Genomic DNA, 23,146 nt, shown 5'->3' on the forward strand with positions numbered 1-23,146 from the left:
CGTTCAAATCGATCTTTCCCAGGATAAGCTCGTTTTTTTTCCAAGTTCCCAGTTGTTTTGAACGCAGTGAAGTCGGAAGTCAATGATTTCCGAGTTCCCAGTTGTTTTGAACGCGGCATTACTCCCATGAGTATACATGCTGTAAATAATTGCTACGCTTTGAACACACCGACTGTGTTTTTGCGCAAAAAAGTATGTAGCATCATGTAGATATGTGTGCAACAAAAATTCAACATTCACCTTCTACGACCATTTCTGTCAACCCCTTTACACATACAGTTTGACGATACGTCCGATAAATCCAACGTAAGGACCACACAGAACGCACGGCAACTGCCTCTGCAACGCAACGCTGCAAAGCAAACGCAGCGTTCCTTTGGAAATGAATGTACTTCTGGTGTACCAAAACACAAAACACAGTCAGTGTGTTCGAAGCAACCCTATGGTGTCTCCATGCGTCATACATAATGTGGCAATTATCTTCCATAGAATTGGGAATTAGAATACTAATAATTATTAATAATTTAATAATATGAATAATGTTATATTATTAGTAATTTAATAGGAGCTCTATCGATTATTCTCTCTGCTGTGTTGGCACGAGCAGATGCGCGTTCACACCATCAGTCAGATTGCATCAAGATGGCCGCCTCCATTGCAGTGATATCAATGTCTAAAATCATTAAACCCATTTGGGGTGGACGGTTGGCAACGACAGCAAAAGTAAGACAGATTTGATGATTCACAGTTATGATGATACATAAACTACATAAAACTAGAAAAAAAATAGTGTTGTTAGACTAGAATACAAGGTAATGTCTAGTTAGCTAGCTTGCTGGTTAGCATCAGCAAGAAGCGCATGTCACTGATCACCAATATCTCTCCCTTTGCTATTTTCTAATTTGACATTCATACGGTATACTATACTGTTGCTTATCTCTAGAAAGCACCAAAGGGACTTAACGACCACATAAACCACAAGTTGAGTTAGTTAACGTCCTGTTCTGCTGTTTCCTCAGGTGCTTGGACCCACAGTGAGCAGTCGCAGAGAGAAGTCAACAGTAGTGAGTGCCCATCTTGGAAACTGCATCGGATAGACTATCTGTGGTGGTTTGAGTAGGCCTAGCTCTTGTGAATTCTGTCTGGCAGAGTGTGCAGAGATCACAGTTACCTGGAAACCAACCTGATGTTGAATTGCATTGAATTCTACTTAAGGCAGATATTAGTGTTTGAATCAACAAAGTTTCCTCTCATGACCACTACAAGCCAGAATGTTGAAGAAAATGATATTTTAACTTACTTTAGGGTGGTCCTTTTGCAGGTAGGAATGTGAGACAATATAGTCACAGGAAAGTATAATTAAATCAACTTTTTAAAGCGCTGGTAGTGCGTTCAGATTTCTATCACCTGAAGCATGTGCACAAGATGAAAATGGATGCATACTTGTTGAGCTCGTGCACGTGTTTACATGGTTCTGCCCATGCCTCAGGTGATAGAAATCTGAATTCACTACCAGCACTTTGATAAGGTGATTTAATGATACTTCCCTGTGGATATGTTGTCTCACATTCCTACTGCCAAAAGGACCAACCGCACGGACAACCGGTAAAATATAATTTTATTCAATATTCTGGCTTGTAGAACTTGTGAGAGGAAATTTTTCAAACGAATGTATGGCATTAATCTAACTGAACCAGACGTATCACAGTCTGATTGTCAGGCAAAGATCACAGTAGCTAGCGATCTGGCAGAGTGTGCAGAGATCACAGTAGCTAGCGGTCTGTCAGAGTGTGCAGAGATCACAGTAGCTAGCGGTCTGGCAGAGTGTGTAGAGATCACAGTAGCTAGCGGTCTGGCAGTGTGCAGAGCTCACAGTAGCTAGCGGTCTGGCAGTGTGCAGAGATCACAGTAGCTAGCGGTCTGGCAGAGTGTGCAGAGATCACAGTAGCTAGCGGTCTGGCAGTGTGCAGAGATCACAGTAGCTAGCGGTATCGCAGAGTGTGCAGAGATCACAGTAGCTAGCGGTCTCGCAGAGTGTGCAGAGATCACAGTAGCTAGCGGTCTGGCAGAGTGTGCAGAGATCACAGTAGCTAGCGGTCTGGCAGAGTGTGCAGAGATCACAGTAGCTAGCGGTCTGGCAGTGTGCAGAGATCACAGTAGCTAGCGGTCTGGCAGAGTGTGCAGAGATCACAGTAGCTAGCGGTCTGGCAGAGTGTGCAGAGATCACAGTAGCTAGCGGTCTGGCAGAGTGTGCAGAGATCACAGTAGCTAGCGGTCTCGCAGAGTGTGCAGAGATCACAGTAGCTAGCGGTCTGGCAGTGTGCAGAGATCACAGTAGCTAGCGGTCTGGCAGTGTGCAGAGATCACAGTAGCTAGCGGTCTGGCAGTGTGCAGAGATCACAGTAGCTAGCGGTCTGGCAGTGTGCAGAGATCACAGTAGCTAGCGGTCTGGCAGAGTGTGCAGAGATCACAGTAGCTAGCGGTCTGGCAGAGTGTGCAGAGATCACAGTAGCTAGCGGTCTGGCAGTGTGCAGAGATCACAGTAGCTAGGCCTCTTAACTGTGCATTGTAGCTACATGATGAGCTGCCTAGTACACTTGACTGTCAGAAATCACAAGGCTTGCTTGCTGTCAAGTATGTCTATTTGAAGCATGGTACTGGTGATGTAGCTAGCCTACCCAGGTCTCGTACTATGAACAGCTCAGGATTCACACTGCCACTCTGTTAGATTTAAACATTTCAGAGGGAGCTCTAGATACTTCTGCTTGGTATTGGTTATTGCTGGGTTGATTTGGTGTGACAAAGTTGGCTAGCTAACTCCGTGAACTAAATCAGTTGTCAGCATTAGGCTGAGCATTTGTAACCTGATCAAGACCATTTCCCCCCCCCCAAAAAAAAGTGGACCACTTTGGGGAGAGGGGATCAGGGATGAGCTAGCAATCTGAGGTGTAGGGGAACTGTTTGTTTTCTGGTGCTTTGCTAATTTCTCACTGTATTGTTCTTCTTTTCCGGCCGCGTTTCTACAACTAATAGGGACAAATCATTGTAAGTACCGCATTACATTGCATCACCGCACATCACATTCCCACGTTACACATCACACACAATACACCTTATTCACACCACTGGCACGCAACCACATTTTTATTTACTTTCAGTACAGCCTGGTAATAACTCTGACAGAAAAATGTGCAAGGATGACAAAACAAATTATGCATTTCAGCCCCCTCCTGCGAAGTATGGTGGCAGACACACTGTAACTCTGATACCTGGAGATGGTATTGGACCAGAACTGCTCAATCACGTAAAGGAGCTCTTCCGGTCAGTCAAATATGTATTATAACAGTCTATAACATGTTAATGTCCTCTGTAGCTCAGCTGGTAGAGCACGGCGCTTGTAACGCCAAGGTAGTGGGTTCGATCCCCGGGACCACCCATACACAAAAATGTATGCACGCATGACTGTAAGTCGCCTTGGATAAAAGCATCTGCTAAATGGCATATTATTATTATTAATAAGCTAATAAGTTATTCCCACCTCATAAATGTCTTATAAACACATAGCCACTAATATGTCCCTGGGAGCTCTTAAGGGCGGCTAAGTGTATTATAACTGGTCATAACATTCATGGCTTATAGACACTTATAACAGTTAATTAATTCAACAGTTTATTAAAGGGATACTTCAGGATTGTATCTAATTCCCCAAGATGAACTCATGGATACCATTTTTTTGTCTCTTCATCCAGTATGAAGGAAGTTAGAGGTAGTTTCGCTAGCCAATGCGAACTAGCTTTAGTGCAATGACTTGAAGTCTATGGTGTCTACTAGCATGCTAGCAGTTACCATAGACTTCCAATCATTGCGCTAACGCTAGTTAGCAACTTCTTTTAAACTGCACACAGAAAAAAAAATGATTCATCTGACTCTGGGGAAGTACACTGAACAAAAATATAAATGAACATGCAACAATTTAAAATATTTTACTGAGTTACAGTTCATATAAAGAAATCAGTCAATTAAAATACATTAATTAGGCCCTAATCTAAGGATTTCACATGACTGGGATTACAGATATGCATCTGTTGGTCACAGATACCTTAAAAAACATGTATGTATGGGCGTGGATCACAAAACCATTCAGTATCTGGTGCGAAGTTGCTGGATATTGGCGGGAACTGGAACACGCTGTCGTACACGTCGATCCAGAGCATCCCAAACATGGTCAATGGGTGACAAGTCTGGTGAGTATGCAGGCCATGGAAGAATTGGGACATTTTCAGCTTCCAGGAATTGGGTACAGATTCTTGCGACATTATCATGCTCAAACATGATGTGATAACGGCGGATGAATGGCACGACAATGGGCCTCGATAAAATGCAATTTTGTTCGTTGTCCGTAGCTTATACCTGCCCATACCATAACCCCACCTCCACCATGGGGTAGTCTGTTTACAACATTGACATCAGCAAACCGCCTAACCCACACGATGCCATACACACTGTCTGCCATCTGCCTGGTACAGTTGAAACCAGGATTCATCCGTGAAGAGCACACTTCTCCAGCATGCCAGTGGCCATCGAAGTTGAGCGTTTTCCCACTGAAGTCGGCTACGACACAGAACTACAGTCAGGTCAACACCCTGATGAGGACGACGAGCACGCAGATTACCTTCCCTGAGACGGTTTCTCACAGTTTGTGCAGAAATGATTTGGTTGTGCAAACCTACAGTTTCATCAGCTGTCCGGGTGGCTGGTCTCCGACCATCCCACAGGTGAAGAAGCTGGATTTGCTTACCGCCCCAATAGATCCACAGACGATGCAATCGCCATCACACTGCACACTGCCCTATCCCATCTGGACAAGAGGATTACCTATGTAAGAATGCTGTTCATCGACTATAGCTCAGCTTTCAACACCGTAGTACCCTCCAAGCTCATCATTAATCTCGAGGCCCTGGGTCTGAACCCCGCCCTGTGCAACTGGGTCCTGGACTTCCTGACGGGCCGCCCCCAGGTGGTGAAGGTAGGAAACAACATCTCCACTTCGCTGATCCTCAACACTGGGGCCCCACAAGGGTGTGTGCTCAGCCCCGTCCTGTACTCCCTGTTCACCCATGACTGCGTGGCCAAGCACGCCTCCAACTCAATCATCAAGTTTGCAGACGACACAACAGTAGTAGGCTTGATTACCAACAATGACGAGACCGCCTACAGGGAGGAGGTGAGGGCTCTGAGAGTGTGGTGCCAGGAAAATAACCTCTCACTCAACGTCAACAAAACAAAGGAGATGATCGACTTCAGGAAACAGCAAAGGGTGCACCCCCCTATCCACATCGACGGGACCACAGTGGAGAAAGTGAAAAGCTTCAAGTTCCTTGGCGTACACATGACTGACAAACTGAAATGGTCCACCCACGCAGACAGTGTGGTGAAGCAGGCGCAACAGAGCCTCTTCAACCTCAGGAGGCTGAAGAAGTTTGGCTTGGCACCTAAAACCCTCACAAACTTTTACAGATGCATCTTGTCGGGCTGTATCACCGCCTGGTACAGCAACTGCACCACCCGCAACCGCAGGGCTCTCCAGAGGGTGGTGCGGTCTGCCGAACGCATTACCGGGGGCAAACTACCCGCCCTCCAAGAAACCTACAGCACCCGATGTCACAGGAAGGCCAAAGAGATCATCAAGGACATCAACCACCCGAGCCACTGCCTGTTCATCCCGGTATCATCCAGAAGGCGAGGTCAGTACAGGTGCATCAAAGCTGGGACCGAGAGAATGAAAAACAGCTTCTCTCTCAAGGCCATCAGACTGTTAAATAGCCATCACTAGCACATTAAAGGCTGCTGCTGCCTATTGAAATCACTGGCCACTTTAAGAAATGGAACACTAGTCACTTTAATAATGTTTACATATCTTGCACTACTCATCTCATATGTATATACTGCATTCTATTCTATAATATTCTACTGTATCTTAGTCCATGCCACTCTGTCATTGCTTCTCCATATATGTATATATTCTTAAATTCCATTCCTTACTAGATTTGTGTGTATTGGGTATATGTTGTGAAATTGTTAGATATTACTGCACTGTCGGAGCTAGAAGCACAAGCATTTCGCTACACCTGCAATAACATCTGCTAAACACGTGTATGTGACAAATACAATTTGATTTGATTTGGATATGGAGGTCCTGCGCTGGCGTGGTTACACGTGGTCTGCAGTTGTGAGGCAGGTTGGATGTACTGCCAAATTCCCTAAAACGACGTTGGTGGTGGCTTATGGAAGAGAAATTAACATTCAATTCTCTGGCAACAGCTCTGGTGGACATTCCTGCAGTCAGCATGTCAATTGCACGCTCTCTCAACTTGAGACATCTGTGACATTGTGTTCTGTGACAAAACTGCACATTTTAGAGTGGCCTTTTATTGTCCCCAGCACAAGGTGCACCTGTGTAATGATCATGCTGTTTAATCAGTTTATTGATATGCCAGACCTGTAAATTGGATGGATTATCTTGGCAAATGAGAAATGCTCACTAACAGGGATGTAAACAAAATTTGAGAGAAATAAGCTTGTTGTGCGTATGGAAAATGTCTGGGATCTTTTATTTCAGCTCATGAAACATGGGACCAACACTTTTGTAGAGGGTTCTTTGCACAGTGCTGATATTCTCTTATTCTTAAACTTTCAATTTTAGAAAATGACACAGAAAACGGCTTCTGAGTATATGTAAAATATCTTTAGTTTTGCAATTGCAGGCAGAAGTTAATACAGAGTCAACAGGATTTGTATAGCTCTTCATAAGTTCTGCAAAGTGTCTAAAACAATCTCTGCTTTTTATACTAACACTCCCTTCCCATAGTGTGATGTTTACCTCTGACCCTGAACTTGCCCTAGCAACAACAAAGTATTCTTCCTAATCCTGTCTTCCCACAAACTCAGTATCAGGGGGTGAGGTGTCAGACAATAAAACCAGACATGTCTAAAAACAATGTGGCAATTGTGGTTGCATGTTTCTGAGAACTTTCTGCTGTCAAGGCCTCCATAGTTTTTAATAATGTAAGCAAATGCGCATAATAGATCACATATTCCCCATCACTTTACATGTTGCGTTTTATATTTTTGTTCAGTGTAGATAAAGGGCTTCATTGCCAAAATCCTGAAGTATCCCTTTAAATGCATTGGATTGGAATGGTAGTGAGTGGCTACCTTGTTCCAAGTTCATAACAGGATATTCACAGCTTATAAACACAGACATCAATATGTCTCATGCATGCCCATAGTTGTACAGTACAACCAATGAGTTGAGGTAGAACGACTGAGTCGTTGGGTTGTCCCTCCCATATTGTGTTAATGTGCTCTATAGGTTCAGCTGTGTGCCTGTGGACTTTGAGGTTGTGAACGTCAGCTCAGCTACCGAGGATGACATCAACAACGCCATCACAGCCATCCGCCGTAATGGAGTGGCCCTCAAAGGTAGGAGAAACCATAAAAACCATGGAAAGGGCTTGGAAGCTCTAACCCTGGTCATTTGACTGGTAAACTCATGGGTACATTCGCAATGGCTGCCAGTCCACCCTTTATGCCATCATTGACTTGAATGGGGAGGCCCTTTTCTATGGGTTTTATTTCTATGGGAGAAATACTGAAGCGCTTATAGCACCATGCTTTTGTACTAAAATTGTAGGCAGCTTCCAGTTATTTAATGTAGTTGTCCATAACTGTCACTGCATCATATGATAGGTTGTGTGTATGTATTCTATAGCAGGGTTTCCCAAACTCGGTCCTGGCCCCCTCCCGTTTTGGTTTTTGCTCTAGCACTACACAGCTGATTTGAAATAATCACAGCCTGATGATGAGTTGGTAATTTGAATCAGCTGTTTAGTGCTAGGGCAAAAACCAAAATGTGCACCCAAGGGGGGTCCCAGGACCGAGTTTGGGAAACCCTGTTCTATAGAATGCCTATAACACTGGCAACATGCTTATGTTTTTGTTTGTGTGTTTGTAGGTAACATTGAGACCCTCCACACCCTGCCTGCTTCCCACAAGTCCAGAAACAACCTCCTTCGGTAAGTAAAGGTTTCTATCCAATCGTTTATTTGAAAAAGACAGAGGTCCTCTTCCTTGAGTGCTCTGTTGTTGCTCACGGGGTACCTATCTCTGTCTCAAACGGTCCTCTGTGGCTCTCTCTGTCCAGTCCTGTCAGCTTACACGGTCTCCCACATCTCTCTATCCAGACCTTTCAGCTTACACTGTCTCTCCCATCTGTCTATCCAGACCTGTCAGCTTACTGTCTCCCTCATGTCTCTGTCTAGTCCTGTCAGCTTACTGTCTCCCCCATCTCTCTATCCAGACCTGTCAGCTTACTGTCTCCCCCGTCTCTCTATCCAGACCTGTCAGCTTACTGTCTCCCCCATGTCTCTGTCTAGTCCTGTCAGCTTACTGTCTCCCCCATCTCTCTATCCAGTCCTGTCAGCTTACTGTCTCCCCCATCTCTCTAGCCAGACCTGTCAGCTTACTGTCTCCCCCATGTCTCTGTCTAGTCCTGTCAGCTTACTGTCTCCCCCATCTCTCTATCCAGACCTGTCAGCTTACTGTCTCCCCCATGTCTCTGTCCAGTCCTGTCAGCTTACTGTCTCCCCCATCTCTCTAGCCAGACCTGTCAGTTTACTGTCTCCGCCATCTCTCTGTCCCCTAGTACCAGTTTGGACCTGTATGCCAACGTCATGCACTGTCTGTCCCTCTCCATGTCTCTCTGAATGCCAACAGCTCACAGTCTCTCCCCTGTCTCTGTCTTTCTGTCCCACAGTACCAGTCTGGACCTGTATGCCAACGTCATGCACTGTAAATCCCTCCCTGGAGTTCAGACTCGCCACAACAACATTGACATCATGATCATCAGGGAGAACACTGAGGGAGAGTACAGCAGTCTGGAGCATGAGGTTAGACACACAGACAGAAACATGCGCAGACACACATGCGCAGACACACTTTTACTCCACTCAATTCATCCCTTTCTTTTCCATTCACACTCTTTGCTGTATATAATATATACAGTTGAAGTCGGAAGTTTACATACACTTAGGTTGGAGTCATTAAAACTTGTTTTTCAACCACTCCACAAATTTCTTGTTAACGAACTATAGTTAGTCGGTTAGGACATCTACTTTGTGCATGACACAAGTAATTTTTCCAACAATTGTTTACAGACAGATTATTTCACTTATAATTCACTGTATCACAATTCCAGCGGGTCAGAAGTTTACATACACTAAGTTGACTGTGCCTTTAAACAGCTTGGAAAATTCCAGAAAATGATGTCATGGCTTTAGAAGCTTCTGATAGGCTATTTGACATCATTTGAGTCAATTGGAGGTGTACCTGTGGATGTATTTCAAGGCCTACCTTCAAACTCAGTGCCTCTTTGCTTGACATCATGGGAAAATCAAAAGAGATCAGCCAAGACCTCAGAATTTTTTTTTTAAACCTCCACAAGTCTGGTTCATCCTTGGGAGCAATTACCAAATGCCTGAAGGTACCACGTTCATCTGTACAAACAATACGACGCAAGTATAAACACCATGGGACCACGCAGCTATCATAGCGCTCAGGAAGGAGACGCGTTCTGTCTACTAGAGATGAACGTACTTTGGTGCGAAAAGTGCAAATCAATCCCAGATCAACAGCAAAGGACCTTGTGAAGATGCTGGAGGAAACCGGTACAAAAGTATCTATATCCACAGTAAAACAAGTCCTATATCGACATAACCTGAAAGGCCGCTCAGCAAGGAAGAAGCCACTGCTCCAAAACCGCCATAAAAAAGCCAGACTACTGTTTGCAACTGCACATGGGGACAAAGATCTTACTTTTTGGAGAAATGTCCTCTGGTATGATGAAACAAAAATAGAACTGTTTGGCCATAATGACCATCGTTATGTTTGGAGGAAAAAGGGGGGTCTTGCAAGCTGAAGAACACCTTCCCACGGGGGGCCAGTATGAAAAATGTATGCACTCACTAATTGTAAGTCGCTCTGGATAAGAGCGTCTGCTAAATGACTAAAATGTAAATTGGATCACACAAAAAACAACAACAACCGTGAAGCACGGGGGTGGCAGCATCATGCTGTGGGGGTGCTTTGCTGCAGGAGGGACTGGTGCACTTCACAAAATAGATGGCATCATGAGGAAGGAAAATTATGTGGATATATTGAAGCAAGATCTCAAGACATCAGTCAGGAAGTTAAAGCTTGGTCGCAAATGGGTCTTCCAAATGGACTATGACCCCAAGCATACTTCCAAAGTTGGACAACGAAGTCAAGGTACTGGAGTGGCCATCACAAAGCCCTGACCTCAATCCTATAGAAAATGTGTGGGCAGAACAGAAAAGGTGTGTGCGAGCAAGGAGGCAAACAAACCTGACTCAGTTACACCAGCTCTGTCAGGAGGAAAGGGCTAAAATTCACCCAACTTATTGTGGGAAGCTTGTGGAAGGCTACCAGAAACGTTTGACCCAAGTGAAACAATTTAAAGGCAATGCTACCAAATACTAATTGAGTGTATGTAAACATCTGACCCACTGGGAATGTGATGAAAGAAATAAAAGCTGAAAGAAATCATTCTCTCTACTATTATTCTGACATTTCACATTCTTAAAATAAAGTGGTGATCCTAACTGACCTAAGACAGGGAATTTTTACTTGGATTAGATGTCAGGAATTGTGAAAAACTGAGTTTAAATGTATTTGGCTAAGGTGTATGTAAACTTCCGACTTCAACTGTGTGTATATATATATATATATATATATATATATATATATACAGTGCCTTGCAAAAGTATTCATCCCCCTTGGCGTTTTTCCTATTTTGTTGCATTACAACCTGTAATTGAAATTGATTTTTATTTGGATTTCATGTAATCGACATACACAAAATAGTGAAATGAAATAACTTTTTTCAAAAAATTCTAAAAAATAAATAATGGAAAAGTGGTGCGTGCATATGTATTCACCCCCTTTGCTATGAAGCCCCTAAATAAGATCTGGTGCAACCAATTACCTTCAGAAGTCACATAATTTGTTAAATAAAGTGTGCAATCTAAGTGTCACATGAAAGTTGTGGAGAAGTACAGATCAGGGTTGGGTTATAAAAACAAATCAGAAACTTTGAACATCCCTTGGAGCACCATTTAAATCCATTATTAAAAAATGGATAGAATATGGCACCACAACAAACCTGCCAAGAGAGGGCCGCCCACCAAAACTCACGGACCAGGCAAGGAGGGCATTAATCAGAGAGGCAACAAAGACACCAAAGATAACCCTGAAGGAGCTGCAAAGCTCCACAGCGGAGATTGGAGTATCTGTCCATAGGACCACTTTTTAAGCCGTACACTCCACAGAGCTGGGCTTTACGGAAGAGTGGCCAGATAAAAGCCATTGCTTAAAGAAAAAAATAAGCAAACACGTTTGGTGTTCGCCAAAAGCAATGTGGGAGACTCCCCAAACATATGGAAGAATGTATTCTGTTCAGATGAGACTAAAATTGAGCTTTTTGGCCATCAAGGAAAACGCTATGTCTGGCACAAACCCAACACCTCTCATCACCCCGAGAACACCATCCCCACAGTGAAGCATGGTGGTGGCAGCATCATGCTGTGGGGATGTTTTTCATCGGCAGGGACTAGGAAACTGGTCAGAATTGAAGGAATGATGGCTGGCACTAAATACAGGGATATTCTTGAGGGAAACCTGTTTGTCTTCCAGAGATTTGAGACTGGGACGGAGGTTCACCTTCCAGCAGGACAATGACCCTAAGCATACTGCTAAAGCAACACTCGAGTGGTTTAAGGGGCAACATTTAAATGTCTTGGAATAGCCTAGTCAAAGCCCAGACCTCAATCCAATTGAGAATCTGTGGTATGACTTAAAGATTGCTGTACACCAGCAGAACCCATTCAAGCTGGAGCAGTTTTGCCTTGAAGAATGAGCAAAAATCCCAGTGGCTAGATGTGCCAAGCTTATATAGACATACCCCAAGAGACTTGCACCTGTAATTGCTGCAAAAGGTGGCTCTACAAAGTATTGACTTTGGGGGGGGTGAATAGTTATGCCTGCTCAAGTTTTCTGTTTTTTTTTTCTTATTTCTTGTTTGTTTCACAATAAAATATATTTTGCATCTTCAAAGTGGTAGGCATGTTGTGTAAATCAAATGATACAATTCCATTTTAATTCCAGGTTGTAAGGCAACAAAATAGGAAAAATGCCAAGGGGGGTGAAGACTTTCGTAAGCCACTGTATGAAGGTTTGGGTCTGTGTGCAATGAGTTGGCACGGGAGTCCCCTGCAGCATTGCCCTACACACAGTGAGTGAGTGAGTGAGTGAGTGAGTGAGTGAGTGAGTGAGTGAGTGAGTGAGTGAGTGAGTGAGTGAGTGAGTGAGTGAGTGAGTGAGTGAGTGAGTGAGTGAGTGAGTGAGTGAGTGAGTGAGTGAGACTGCCAAGGGGGGTGAATACTTTCGCAAGCCACTGTATGTATATAGACAACATCATCAGGGGGAACACTGAGGGAGAGTACGCCATTCACACTCTTTGCTGTATATAATATACAGTGGGGGGAAAAAGTATTTAGTCAGCCACCAATTGTGCAAGTTCTCCCACTTAAAAAGATGAGAGAGGCCTGTAATTTTCATCATAGGTACACGTAAACTATGACAGACAAAATGAGAATTTTTTTTCCAGAAAATCACATTGTAGGATTTTTTATGAATTTATTTGCAAATTATGGTGGAAAATAAGTATTTGGTCAATAACAAAAGTTTCTCAATACTTTGTTATATACCCTTTGTTGGCAATGACACAGGTCAAACGTTTTCTGTAAGTCTTCACAAGGTTTTCACACACTGTTGCTGGTATTTTGGCCCATTCCTCCATGCAGATCTCCTCTAGAGCAGTGATGTTTTGGGGCTGTCGCTGGGCAACACGGACTTTCAACTCCCTCCAAAGATTTTCAATGGGGTTGAGATCTGGAGACTGGCTAGGCCACTCCAGGACCTTGAAATGCTTCTTACGAAGCCACTCCTTCGTTGCCCGGGCGGTGTGTTTGGGATCATTGTCATGCTGAAAGACCCAGCCACGTTTCATCTTCAATGCCCTTGCTGATGGAAGGAGGTTTTCACTCAAAATCTCACGATACATGGCCCCATTCATTCTTTCCTTTACACGGATCAGTCGTCCTGGTCTCTTTGCAGAAAAACAGCCCCAAAGCATGATGTTTCCACCCCCATGCTTCACAGTAGGTATGGTGTTCTTTGGATGCAACTCAGCATTCTTTGTCCTCCAAACACAACGAGTTGAGTTTTTACCAAAAAGTTATATTTTGGGTTCATCTGACCATATGACATTCTCCCAATCCTCTTCTGGATCATCCAAATGCACTCTAGCAAACTTCAGACGGGCCTGGACATGTACTGGCTTAAACAGTGTGTTACTGATGGTAGGCTTTGTTACTTTGGTCCCAGCTCTCTGCAGGTCATTCACTAGGTCCCCCCGTGTGGTTCTGGGATTTTTGCTCACCGTTCTTGTGATCATTTTGACCCCACGAGGTGAGATCTTGCGTGGAGCCCCAGATCGAGGGAGATTATCAGTGGTCTTGTATGTCTTCCATTTCCTAATAATTGCTCCCACAGCTGATTTCTTCAAACCAAGCTGCTTACCTATTGCAGATTCAGTCTTCCCAGCCTGGTGCAGGTCTACAATTTTGTTTCTGGTGTCCTTTGACAGCTCTTTGGTCTTGGCCATAGTGGAGTTTGAAGTGTGACTGTTTGAGGTTGTGGACAGGTGTCTTTTATACTGATAACAAGTTCAAACAGGTGCCATTAATACAGGTAACGAGTGGAGGACAGAGGAGCCTCTTAAAGAAGAAGTTACAGGTCTGTGAGAGCCAGAAATCTTGCTTGTTTGTAGGTGACCAAATACTTATTTTCCACCATAATTTGCAAATAAATTCATTAAAAATCCTACAATGTGATTTTCTGGATTTTTTTTCTCTCAATTTGTCTGTCATAGTTGACGTGTACCTATGATGAAAATTACAGGCCTCTCTCATCTTTTTAAGTGGGAGAACTTGCACAATTGGTGGCTGACTAAATACACTTTTTCCCCACTGTATATGTATGTCTATATAACCAGCATTAACATCCCTCTTTCCTTCCCTTCCTCCTGTAGAGTGTATCAGGGGTGGTGGAGTGTCTAAAGATCATCACCCGGACTAACTCCCTGAGAATCGCTGAGTATGCCTTTAAATTGGCCCGGGAGAAAGGTCGCAAGAGGGTCACTGCAGTTCACAAGGCCAACATCATGTAAGTCAGTCAATGAGGGCAGGTCAGTCAGTCAGTCAGTCAGTGAGGGCAGGTCAGTCAGTCAGTCAGTGAGGGCAGGTCAGGTCAGGTCAGGTCAGTGAGGCCAGGTCAGTCAGTCAGTCAGTGAGGTCAGGTCAGGTCAGTCAGTCTGTGAGGTGTATGTATTCTACCAGTTGTGTGTTATAATGACTCCCACTCTGAGTGCTTTGGGGCTGCGGTCCAATTCTCTACCCTTTTCCCCAAAGTGTGCACTCGTTCACTCCCCCTCATAGATTTGAAAAGGAAGCACTTGTGTAAGAAATATGGTGGAAACTGATCCCGCCCCCTAGTCCATGCATACACTATTCCATGCTTTGAAAAGCATGAGGTGGCGTGAACAAGTCAAGTGCACACTTCCGGAAGAAGGGTAGATTCTGAATGCAACCAATGTACACTACCAGTCAAAAGTTTGGTCACACCTACTCATTCAAGGGTTTTTCTTTATTTTTTCAATTTTTTACATTGTAGAATAAGAGTGAAGACATCAAAACTATGAAATAATACATATGGAATCATGTAGTAACCAAAAAAGTGTGAAACAAATACAAATATATTTTATATTTGAGATTCTTTAAATTGCCACCCTTTGCCTTGATGACAGCTTTGCACACTCTTGGCATTCTCTCAACCAGCTTCATGAGGTAGTCACCTGGAATGCATTTCAATTAACAGGTGTGCCTTCTTAAAAGTTAATTTGTGGAATTTCTTTCCTTAATGCATTTGAGCCAATCAGTTGTGTTGTGACAAGGTATACAGAAGATAGGCCTATTTGGTAAAAGACCAAGTCCATATTATGGCAAGAACAGCTCAAATAAGCAAAGAGAAATGACAGTCCATCATTACTTTAAGACATGAAGGTCAGTGAATACGGAACATTTCAAGAACTTTGAAAGTTTCTTCACGTGCAGTCGCAAAAACCATCAAGCGGTATGATGAAACTGGCTCTCATGAGGACTGCCACAGTAATGGAAGACCCAGAGTTACCTCTGCTGCAGAGGATAAGTTCATTAGAGTTACCAGCCTCAGAAATTGCAGCCCAAATAAATGCTTCGCAGAGTTCAAGTAACAGACATCTCAACATCAACTGTTCAGAGGGGACTGTGTGACTCAGGCCTTCATGGTCGAATTGCTGTAAAGAAACCACTACTAAAGGACACCAATAAGAAGAAGAGACCTGCTTGGGCCAAGAAACACGAGCAATGGACATTAGACCGGTGGATATCTGTCCTTTGGTCTGATGAGTCCAAATTTGAGATTTTTGTTTCCAACCGCCGTGTCTTTGTGAGACGTGGTGTGGGTGAACTGATAATCTCCGCATGTGTATTTCCCACCGTAAAGCATGGAGGAGGAGGTGTTATGGTGTGGGGGTGTTTTGCTGGTGACACGGTCTGTGATTTATTTAGAATTCAAGGCACACTTAACCAGCATGGCTACCACAGCATTCTGCAGCGATACGCCATCCCATCTGGTTTGGGCTTAGTGGGACTATCATTTGTTTTTCAACAGGGCAATGACCCAACACACCTCCAGGCTGTGTAAGGGCTATTTGACCAAGAAGGAGAGTGATGGAGTGCTGCATCAGATGACCTGGCCTCCACATTCCCCCGACCTCAACCCAATTGAGATGGTTTGGGATGAGTCGGACGGCAGAGTGAAGGAAAACCAGCCAACAAGTGCTCAGCATATGTGGGAACTCCTTCAAGACTGTTGGAAAAGCATTCCAGGTGAAGCTGGTTAAGAGAATGCCAACAAGTGCTCAGCATATGTGGGAACTCCTTCAAGACTGTTGGAAAAGCATTCCAGGTGAATCTGGTTGAGAGAATTTCAAGAGTGGGCATAGCTGTCATCAAGGCAAAGGGTGGCTATTTGAAGAATCTCAAATATGAAATATATTTTGATTTGTTTAACACTTTGTTGGTTACTACATGATTCCATATGTGTTATTTCATAGTTTTGATGTCTTCACTGTTATTCTACAATGTAGAAAATAGTAAAAATAAAGAAAACCCTTGAATGAGTAGGTGTGTCCAAACTTTTGACTGGTACTGTATATATACACTGCTCAAAAAAATTAAGGGAACACTTAAACAACACATCCTAGATCTGAATGAATGAAATAATCTTATTAAATACTTTTTTCTTTACATAGTTGAATGTGCTGACAACAAAATCACACAAAAATTATCAATGGAAATCAAATGTATCAACCCATGGAGGTCTGGATTTGGAGTCACCCTCAAAATTAAAGTGGAAAACCACACTACAGGCTGATCCAACTTTGATGGAATGTCCTTAAAACAAGTCAAAATGAGGCTCAGTAGTGTGTGTGGCCTCCACGTGCCTGTATGACCTCCCTACAATGCCTGGGCATGCTCCTGAGGGATCTCCTCTCAGACCTGGACTAAAGCATCCGCCAACTCCTGGACAGTCTGTGGTGCAACGTGGCGTTGGTGGATGGAGCGAGACATGATGTCCCAGATGTGCTCAATTGAATTCAGGTCTGGGGAACGGGCGGTCGATAGCATCAATGCCTTCCTCTTGCAGGAACTGCTGACACACTCCAGCCACATGAGGTCTAGCATTGTCTTGCATTAGGAGGAACCCAGGGCCAACCGCACCAGCATATGGTCTCACAAGGGGTCTGAGGATCTCATCTCGGTACCTAATGGCAGTCAGGCTACCTCCGGCGAGCACATGGAGGGCTGTGCGGCCCCCCAAAGAAATGCCACCCCACACCATGACTGACCCACCGCCAAACCGGTCATGCTGGAGGATGTTGCAGGCAGCAGAACGTTCTCCACGGCGTCTCCAGACTCTGTCACGTCTGTCACATGTGCTCAGTGTGAACCTGCTTTCATCTGTGAAGAGCACAGGGCGCCAGTGGCGAATTTGCCAATCTTGGTGTTCTCTGGCAAATGCCAAACGTCCTGCACGGTGTTGGGCTGTAAGCACAACCCCCACCTGTGGACGTCAGGCCCTCATACCACCCTCATGGAGTCTGTTTCTGACCGTTTGAGCAGACACATGCACATTTGTGGCCTGCTGGAGGTCATTTTGCAGGGCTCTGGCAGTGCTCCTCCTGTTCCTCCTTGCACAAAGGCGGAGGTAGCGGTCCTGCTGCTGGGTTGTTGCCCTCCTACGGCCTCCTCCACGTCTCCTGATGTACTGGCCTGTCTCCTGGTAGCGCCTCCATGCTCTGGACACTACGCTGACAGACACAGCAAACCTTCTTGCCACAGCTCGCATTGATGTGCCATCCTGGATGAGCTGCACTACCTGAGCCACTTGTGTGGGTTGTAGACTCCGTCTCATGCTACCACTAGAGTGAAAGCACCGCCAGCATTCAAATGTGACCAAAACATCAGCCAGGAAGCATAGGAACTGAGAAGTGGTCTGTGGTCACCACCTGCAAAACCAGTCCTTTATTGGGGGTGTCTTGCTAATTGCCTATAATTTCCACCTGTTGTCTATTCCATTTGCACAACAGCATGTGAAATGTATTGTCAATCAGTGTTGCTTCCTAAGTGGACAGTTTGATTTCACAGAAGTGTGATTGACTTGGAGTTACATTGTGTTGTGTAAGTGTTCCCTTTATTTTTTTGAGCAGTGTATTTTTTATTGGCCCATACACCTCTTCGGATGAGAAATTAAACTTTGTTTTACACTTTTTTGTTACATATATATTTTACTTTTTTCATTTATTTTTACACAGTAGTTACATAGCGAAGATATATTTTTTTGATATACATTACATTTGGATAGATAGTACTATCTGGTATACATTATATATAGTACAACCAAGGTGTTGAACGTCCCCGCTTCTCCCCTTCACAGGAAGCTGGGCGATGGTCTGTTCCTGCAGTGCTGTAGAGAGGTGGCTGCTGGGTACCCTGACATTACCTTCGACGCCATGATCGTCGACAACACCACCATGCAGGTATGAAACTCAATGCTCTCTTAATGATAGGGGCACACCAGTAAGTTTTAGCCTGGTCCCAGATCTGTTTGTGCTGACTCGCCAACTCCTACGGTCTTTTACATTGCCATGAGTTGGCACTTGGGGAGACAGCACAAACAGATCTGGGACCAGGCTAAGAATGTTCATATCCCTGCTTTTAAATATATTTGAAGTGTGTTTTGTCTGTGTTCCTCATGCTTATTGGTGGTATTAACCTATCCCTCTCTCATTCCCTAGCTGGTGTCTAAGCCCCAGCAGTTTGACGTGATGGTGATGCCCAACCTGTATGGTAACGTGGTCAGCAACGTGTGTGCCGGCCTGGTGGGAGGACCAGGGCTGGTGCCAGGGGCTAACTACGGCCGTGACTATGCTGTCTTCGAAACGGTCAGTCCAGTGGGCACCTGTAGTGTCCGCAACTCTGATAATATGATATTATGCTTCCACAGTGGTTTATTGAGACGCCCTAACAACAATGTTTCGATCCCATTGAGATCTTCGTTAAATTTCAATAGGGCTCAGCATTTTCATTAAATATAATAGATGCCTTTTAGTAGACGCTTTTATCCGAAGCGACTTAGTCATTTGTGCATAGATTTTTTATACTTGGGTGGTCCCGGGTATCGAACCCACTATCCTGGCATTACAAGCGCCATGCTCTACCAACTGAGCTACAGAGGACCGTATGCTTATGTAAATTGAGGAGTGAATGCTGGACTCTCAACAGTAGTCCGTTGACTTGGCAGTTGACAGTGAGCTCCAAAAGTATTGTGACAGAGACATTCTTTATGTTTTGGCTCTGTACTCCAGCACTTTAGAAATTACAGCACTTTTTGTACATAGTCCCCCCAAAAGGATTGGGAAAAATTCACTTATGTGAATTAAAGTAGTAAGAAGTGAAGTATTTGGTCCCATATTCATACCACTACAAGCTTGTGACTCTACAAATTTGTTGGATGCAGTTGCTGTTTAATTTCTAAACGGTTCACCCGATATGAATGAAAATACCCTCAAATTAAAGCTGACAGTCTGCACTTTAACCTAGTCATTGTATCATTTCAAATCCAAAGTGATGGAGCCAAAACAACAACAAATGTGTCACTGTCCCAATACTTTTGGAGCTCAGTTCATATCGATGATCTCTCAATATGCTCTTTCTCTATGTGACTCTCAGGCCACCAGGAACACAGGAAAGAGTATTGCTGACAGGAACATTGCTAACCCCACTGCCATGCTACTGGCCAGCTGCATGATGCTGGACCACCTCAAGTGAGTTCACCTTGCATAGTCTAATGAAGGTGCTGTTTCTAAACCATGACAATGTGTATGTACTGGATGATCTGAGCTGCAGTTGACTTGTTGAACAGAACAGAGGGTGTGAAAGTCATTGTCCTTCCGTGTTTCTCAGGCTCCATGATTATGCCACTATGATAAGGAATGCGGTCCTTACGACCATGAACGAGACTCAGGTAAGTCAAGTCCTCTCACCTCACTGCACACTTGTCACAATGCGCAATACACTGGCCTGCGCAATACTCTCACCTGGCCTGCTCAATACTCTCACCTCACTTGCTCAATACTCTCACCTCACCTACTCAACACTCACCTCACCTGCTCAACACTCTCACCTCACCTGCTCAATACTCTCACCTGATGTAACACCTGAGTACCCACTCACCACCTGAGAGACAGGTCTGGCCAGTTATCAACAGAGCACAGGCCAATAAAGAGCTATTCACATAGTTTCTAGTTTTTAATTGTCTGTTACTATAGCTTGGCATTTCTCAAATTAGTCCAACCTGTAATCAAATGTATGCTGCTCTATAGAGTCTCTTCTAGTGTACAAAATTTTGCAATTGTACCTACTGATTTATTATCGGCGTAGAATGCCTCTGAGTTGATGCAGAGGAGGTTGGTGGGAGGAGCTATAGGAGGACGGCCATTCCAATGAGCCCGTCCTCCTATAGCATCCAATGGTTGGGTGTGATGGATAGTCATTCTGAGGCCTGTACAGGGGAGAGCAATGTTGCAGAATATTCTGAAAGAAATGTATTGTGTAGAACAACAATTGTGTTAGCTCTGTCGGCAACATTGTGAAATGTTTCACCTCTGAATGTTGACCGACGCAGGCAATGTGATTGGTATTTGTTCTTCTCTTGCAGTTGCACACAGCTGACATCGGGGGGCAGGGCACCACCTCTGAGGTGGTTCAGGCTATCATGAGGAACATCCAGAGCAAGGGGCCTCTCACCAGCGAGCTCTGAACACGCACACACAGAACACGCACACACACACACACACACTCCGACCACACACATAGCAAGTCAATGCTGCTGGATAACATACAAATCCTTGGTGTGTCTCGTATGTTTGAACAACTGTGTGCCGTATGAGTGAGTGGGGGTGTGTTTGTGCATGTTTGTTTCCATAGTAATGCTCCTCCTTTGAGCGGTTCAGTCCTGTCTGTACACACACACCTTTCAGACGAGCAGAGTTATTCATCACTTTACATTTGAACCATTTAGCAGATACTCTTATCCAGAGCAACTTACAGTAGTGAGTGCATACAGTTTCATACTGGTCCCCCGTGGGAATCGAACCCACAACCCTAGCTTTGCAAGTGCATGCTCTACCAACTGAGCCACACGGGGCCATGTTATCTTCTCCTCTGCATGCCTTTCATTAATTAATTAATTAATGTCTGTCTTTCAATGTTATTTTAATTTAACACCATTCTGTCTTTCCATAACCATTCCCTGGCTGTTTCACGCATATTAATGTTTGAGCATAAACAAAGGAAGTAGGAGGCCCAAACTACATCTGTAATAACATGCTGTAGTGAAGAAGTAAAAGCAAGGATCTATCTTGGGTTTAACCCCGGCACTTTATAGCTACTCTCTGCTAGGTTCATCCTACATCCCAGGACATGATAGCTAGACAGCAACACTTCCAGCTCCACTTTAAACATATTGTATGTAGATATTGTGTTTGTTTGATTATAGTTGAGCGACTGTTTCTTAGGTACATGGGTTCACTGCAGTCTTTTGTGAGACTTGAAACGGTTATACTGTCGACCTATTTTCCTAATTGCAATTTTTCATACAGTAGAAAAGAGAGAGTGTAAACGTTTATGTTTCTTACGGTACTGCAATGTTGCTGAAAGATTATAAACGGTTTTATCTTCTTCTCACAGTTCAGCGCTTAGCCTTACGTCTGCAGTTAGCCTGGTGGGTAGGAGCGCTGATTCAGAGGGGTTGGGTTACATTTTCAGTTGAATGCATTCAGTTGTACAACTGACTAGGTATCCCCCTTTCTCTGTGTGACTTCATCAGATGCATCTTTCCCACAGATACCAAAGTCTTATGATTTACCAATGCCCTTTCTGTGATCTTGGAATCAATTTAAGTACTCTTTATTTGCCTTAGATGCAATATGTAACTTTTTGGGTGACCTGACCAAATTCACATAGAAATGTATGTTTATAGATCTGTAATTCTCATTGAAAGCAAGTCTAAGAAGCGGTAGATCTGTTCTATGTGCGCTATTTCTACGCTTCCTGTTCTTAAGTTTAGTTTTTTCATCTTTTACTGTACACCAGCTTCAAACACAATATTTTAGTTTATGGAAAATATATTTACATTTACATCATTTAGCAGATGCTCTTATCCAGAGCGACTTACAAACCACTATTTCACAGTGGTTTAGATGGTACAATGATTCTCTACACTATACTTGCTTGTTTTGTCACAAACTGAAATTAGGTGAACTATTAGAATTTTGGCAACAAGGAAATGGCGGAGCGATTTAAGGTTGTTATACTGGTCTATAACTTGTCATCTTTTTATCTGTTACATTTATTGTTATTTTATTTATACTGTGTCTTTAAATGAACTACTCAGAACTGTACCCTAAAATGGAATATGTTGTTATACTCTGTCATATATACTCTGTATTTCACTTGATCCATTGAAAAAACCCAACTGGAAACCAGAAGTGCATATTTATCTCTGTGTTGTATTAAAAAACAAACAATGTGTTTGTGCCACAAATACCTACACAGTATACAAAACATTAACGCCTTCCTAATATTGAGTTGAACCCCCTTTTGCCCTCAGAACGTCTTCAATTTGTCGGGGCATGGACTCTACAGGGTTAAATGTTCCACAGGGCTGCTGGCCCATGTTGATTCCACAGTTATGTCAAGTTGGCTGGATATCCTTTGGGTAGTGGACCATTCTTGATACACACAGGAAACTGTTCAGCATGAAAAACCCAGCAGCGTTGCAGTTCTTGACACATTCAAACTGGTGTGCCTGGCACCTACTACCATACCCTGTTCAAAGGCATTTCAATATTTTGTCTTGCCCATTCACCCTCAATGGCCCACACACACAATCTATGTCCCATGGCTTAAAAATCCTTCTTTAACCTGTTTTATTTAACAGGTGATATCAATAAGGGATCATAGCTTTCACCTGATCGGTCTATGTCATGGAAACAGCTGGTGTTCTTAATGTTTTGTACACTCAGGGTATTTACTGCCTCTTATTAACTTAGTGATTTAAATTTAGAGTGAACAAAGCACATTAACCTGCTAAATGAAATGGGTTTGTTTCGGTTTCATCTACTATAGCGGTGGCTGTATTAAATACATTAATATTGTTATTGATCAAATAAAAAGGTCTAAGCCTACTTTTGTTACTTTGTTTTCAGGGGAAAGTCAGGACTCAAAACATTGCACAGCAGTTGGTAGGTAATAAATCAAGTTCAGTACAATAAAAGTTGTAACAA

General features: G+C 43.7%; 1 protein-coding gene across 1 annotated transcript; it reads left to right on the forward strand.

Annotated features, from left to right (window-relative positions):
* Window positions 1–623: 623 nt before the first annotated feature.
* Window positions 624–23,046, forward strand: LOC311147725 (isocitrate dehydrogenase [NAD] subunit gamma, mitochondrial-like). The gene is made up of 12 exons (XM_084184483.1): window positions 624–723; window positions 1,020–1,064; window positions 3,224–3,321; window positions 7,373–7,482; window positions 8,015–8,075; window positions 8,816–8,948; window positions 14,228–14,361; window positions 18,235–18,337; window positions 18,596–18,742; window positions 19,530–19,624; window positions 19,764–19,824; window positions 20,518–23,046. The coding sequence occupies exons 1-12, from the start codon at window positions 643–645 to the stop codon at window positions 20,617–20,619; spliced, it is 1,170 nt and encodes a 389-aa protein (XP_084040609.1). The 5' UTR covers window positions 624–642; the 3' UTR covers window positions 20,620–23,046.
* Window positions 23,047–23,146: the final 100 nt, after the last annotated feature.

The sequence above is a fragment of the Coregonus lavaretus genome (genome assembly GCF_964263955.1).
Source record: "Coregonus lavaretus genome assembly, chromosome: 20".
Classification (NCBI taxonomy): Eukaryota; Metazoa; Chordata; class Actinopteri; order Salmoniformes; family Salmonidae; genus Coregonus; species Coregonus lavaretus.

What these genes read in the sequence shown, in the direction of transcription:
- LOC311147725 (XM_084184483.1), top strand. Translation starts at nt 643, where the DNA reads ATGGCCGCCTCCATTGCAGTGATATCAATGTCTAAAATCATTAAACCC. An exon ending in GTTCACAAGGCCAACATCAT is followed by an intron (nt 14,362 to 18,234) that starts GTAAGTCAGTCA and finishes TCCCCTTCACAG; the next exon opens with GAAGCTGGGCGATGGTCTGT. An exon ending in ATGATGCTGGACCACCTCAA is followed by an intron (nt 19,625 to 19,763) that starts GTGAGTTCACCT and finishes CGTGTTTCTCAG; the next exon opens with GCTCCATGATTATGCCACTA.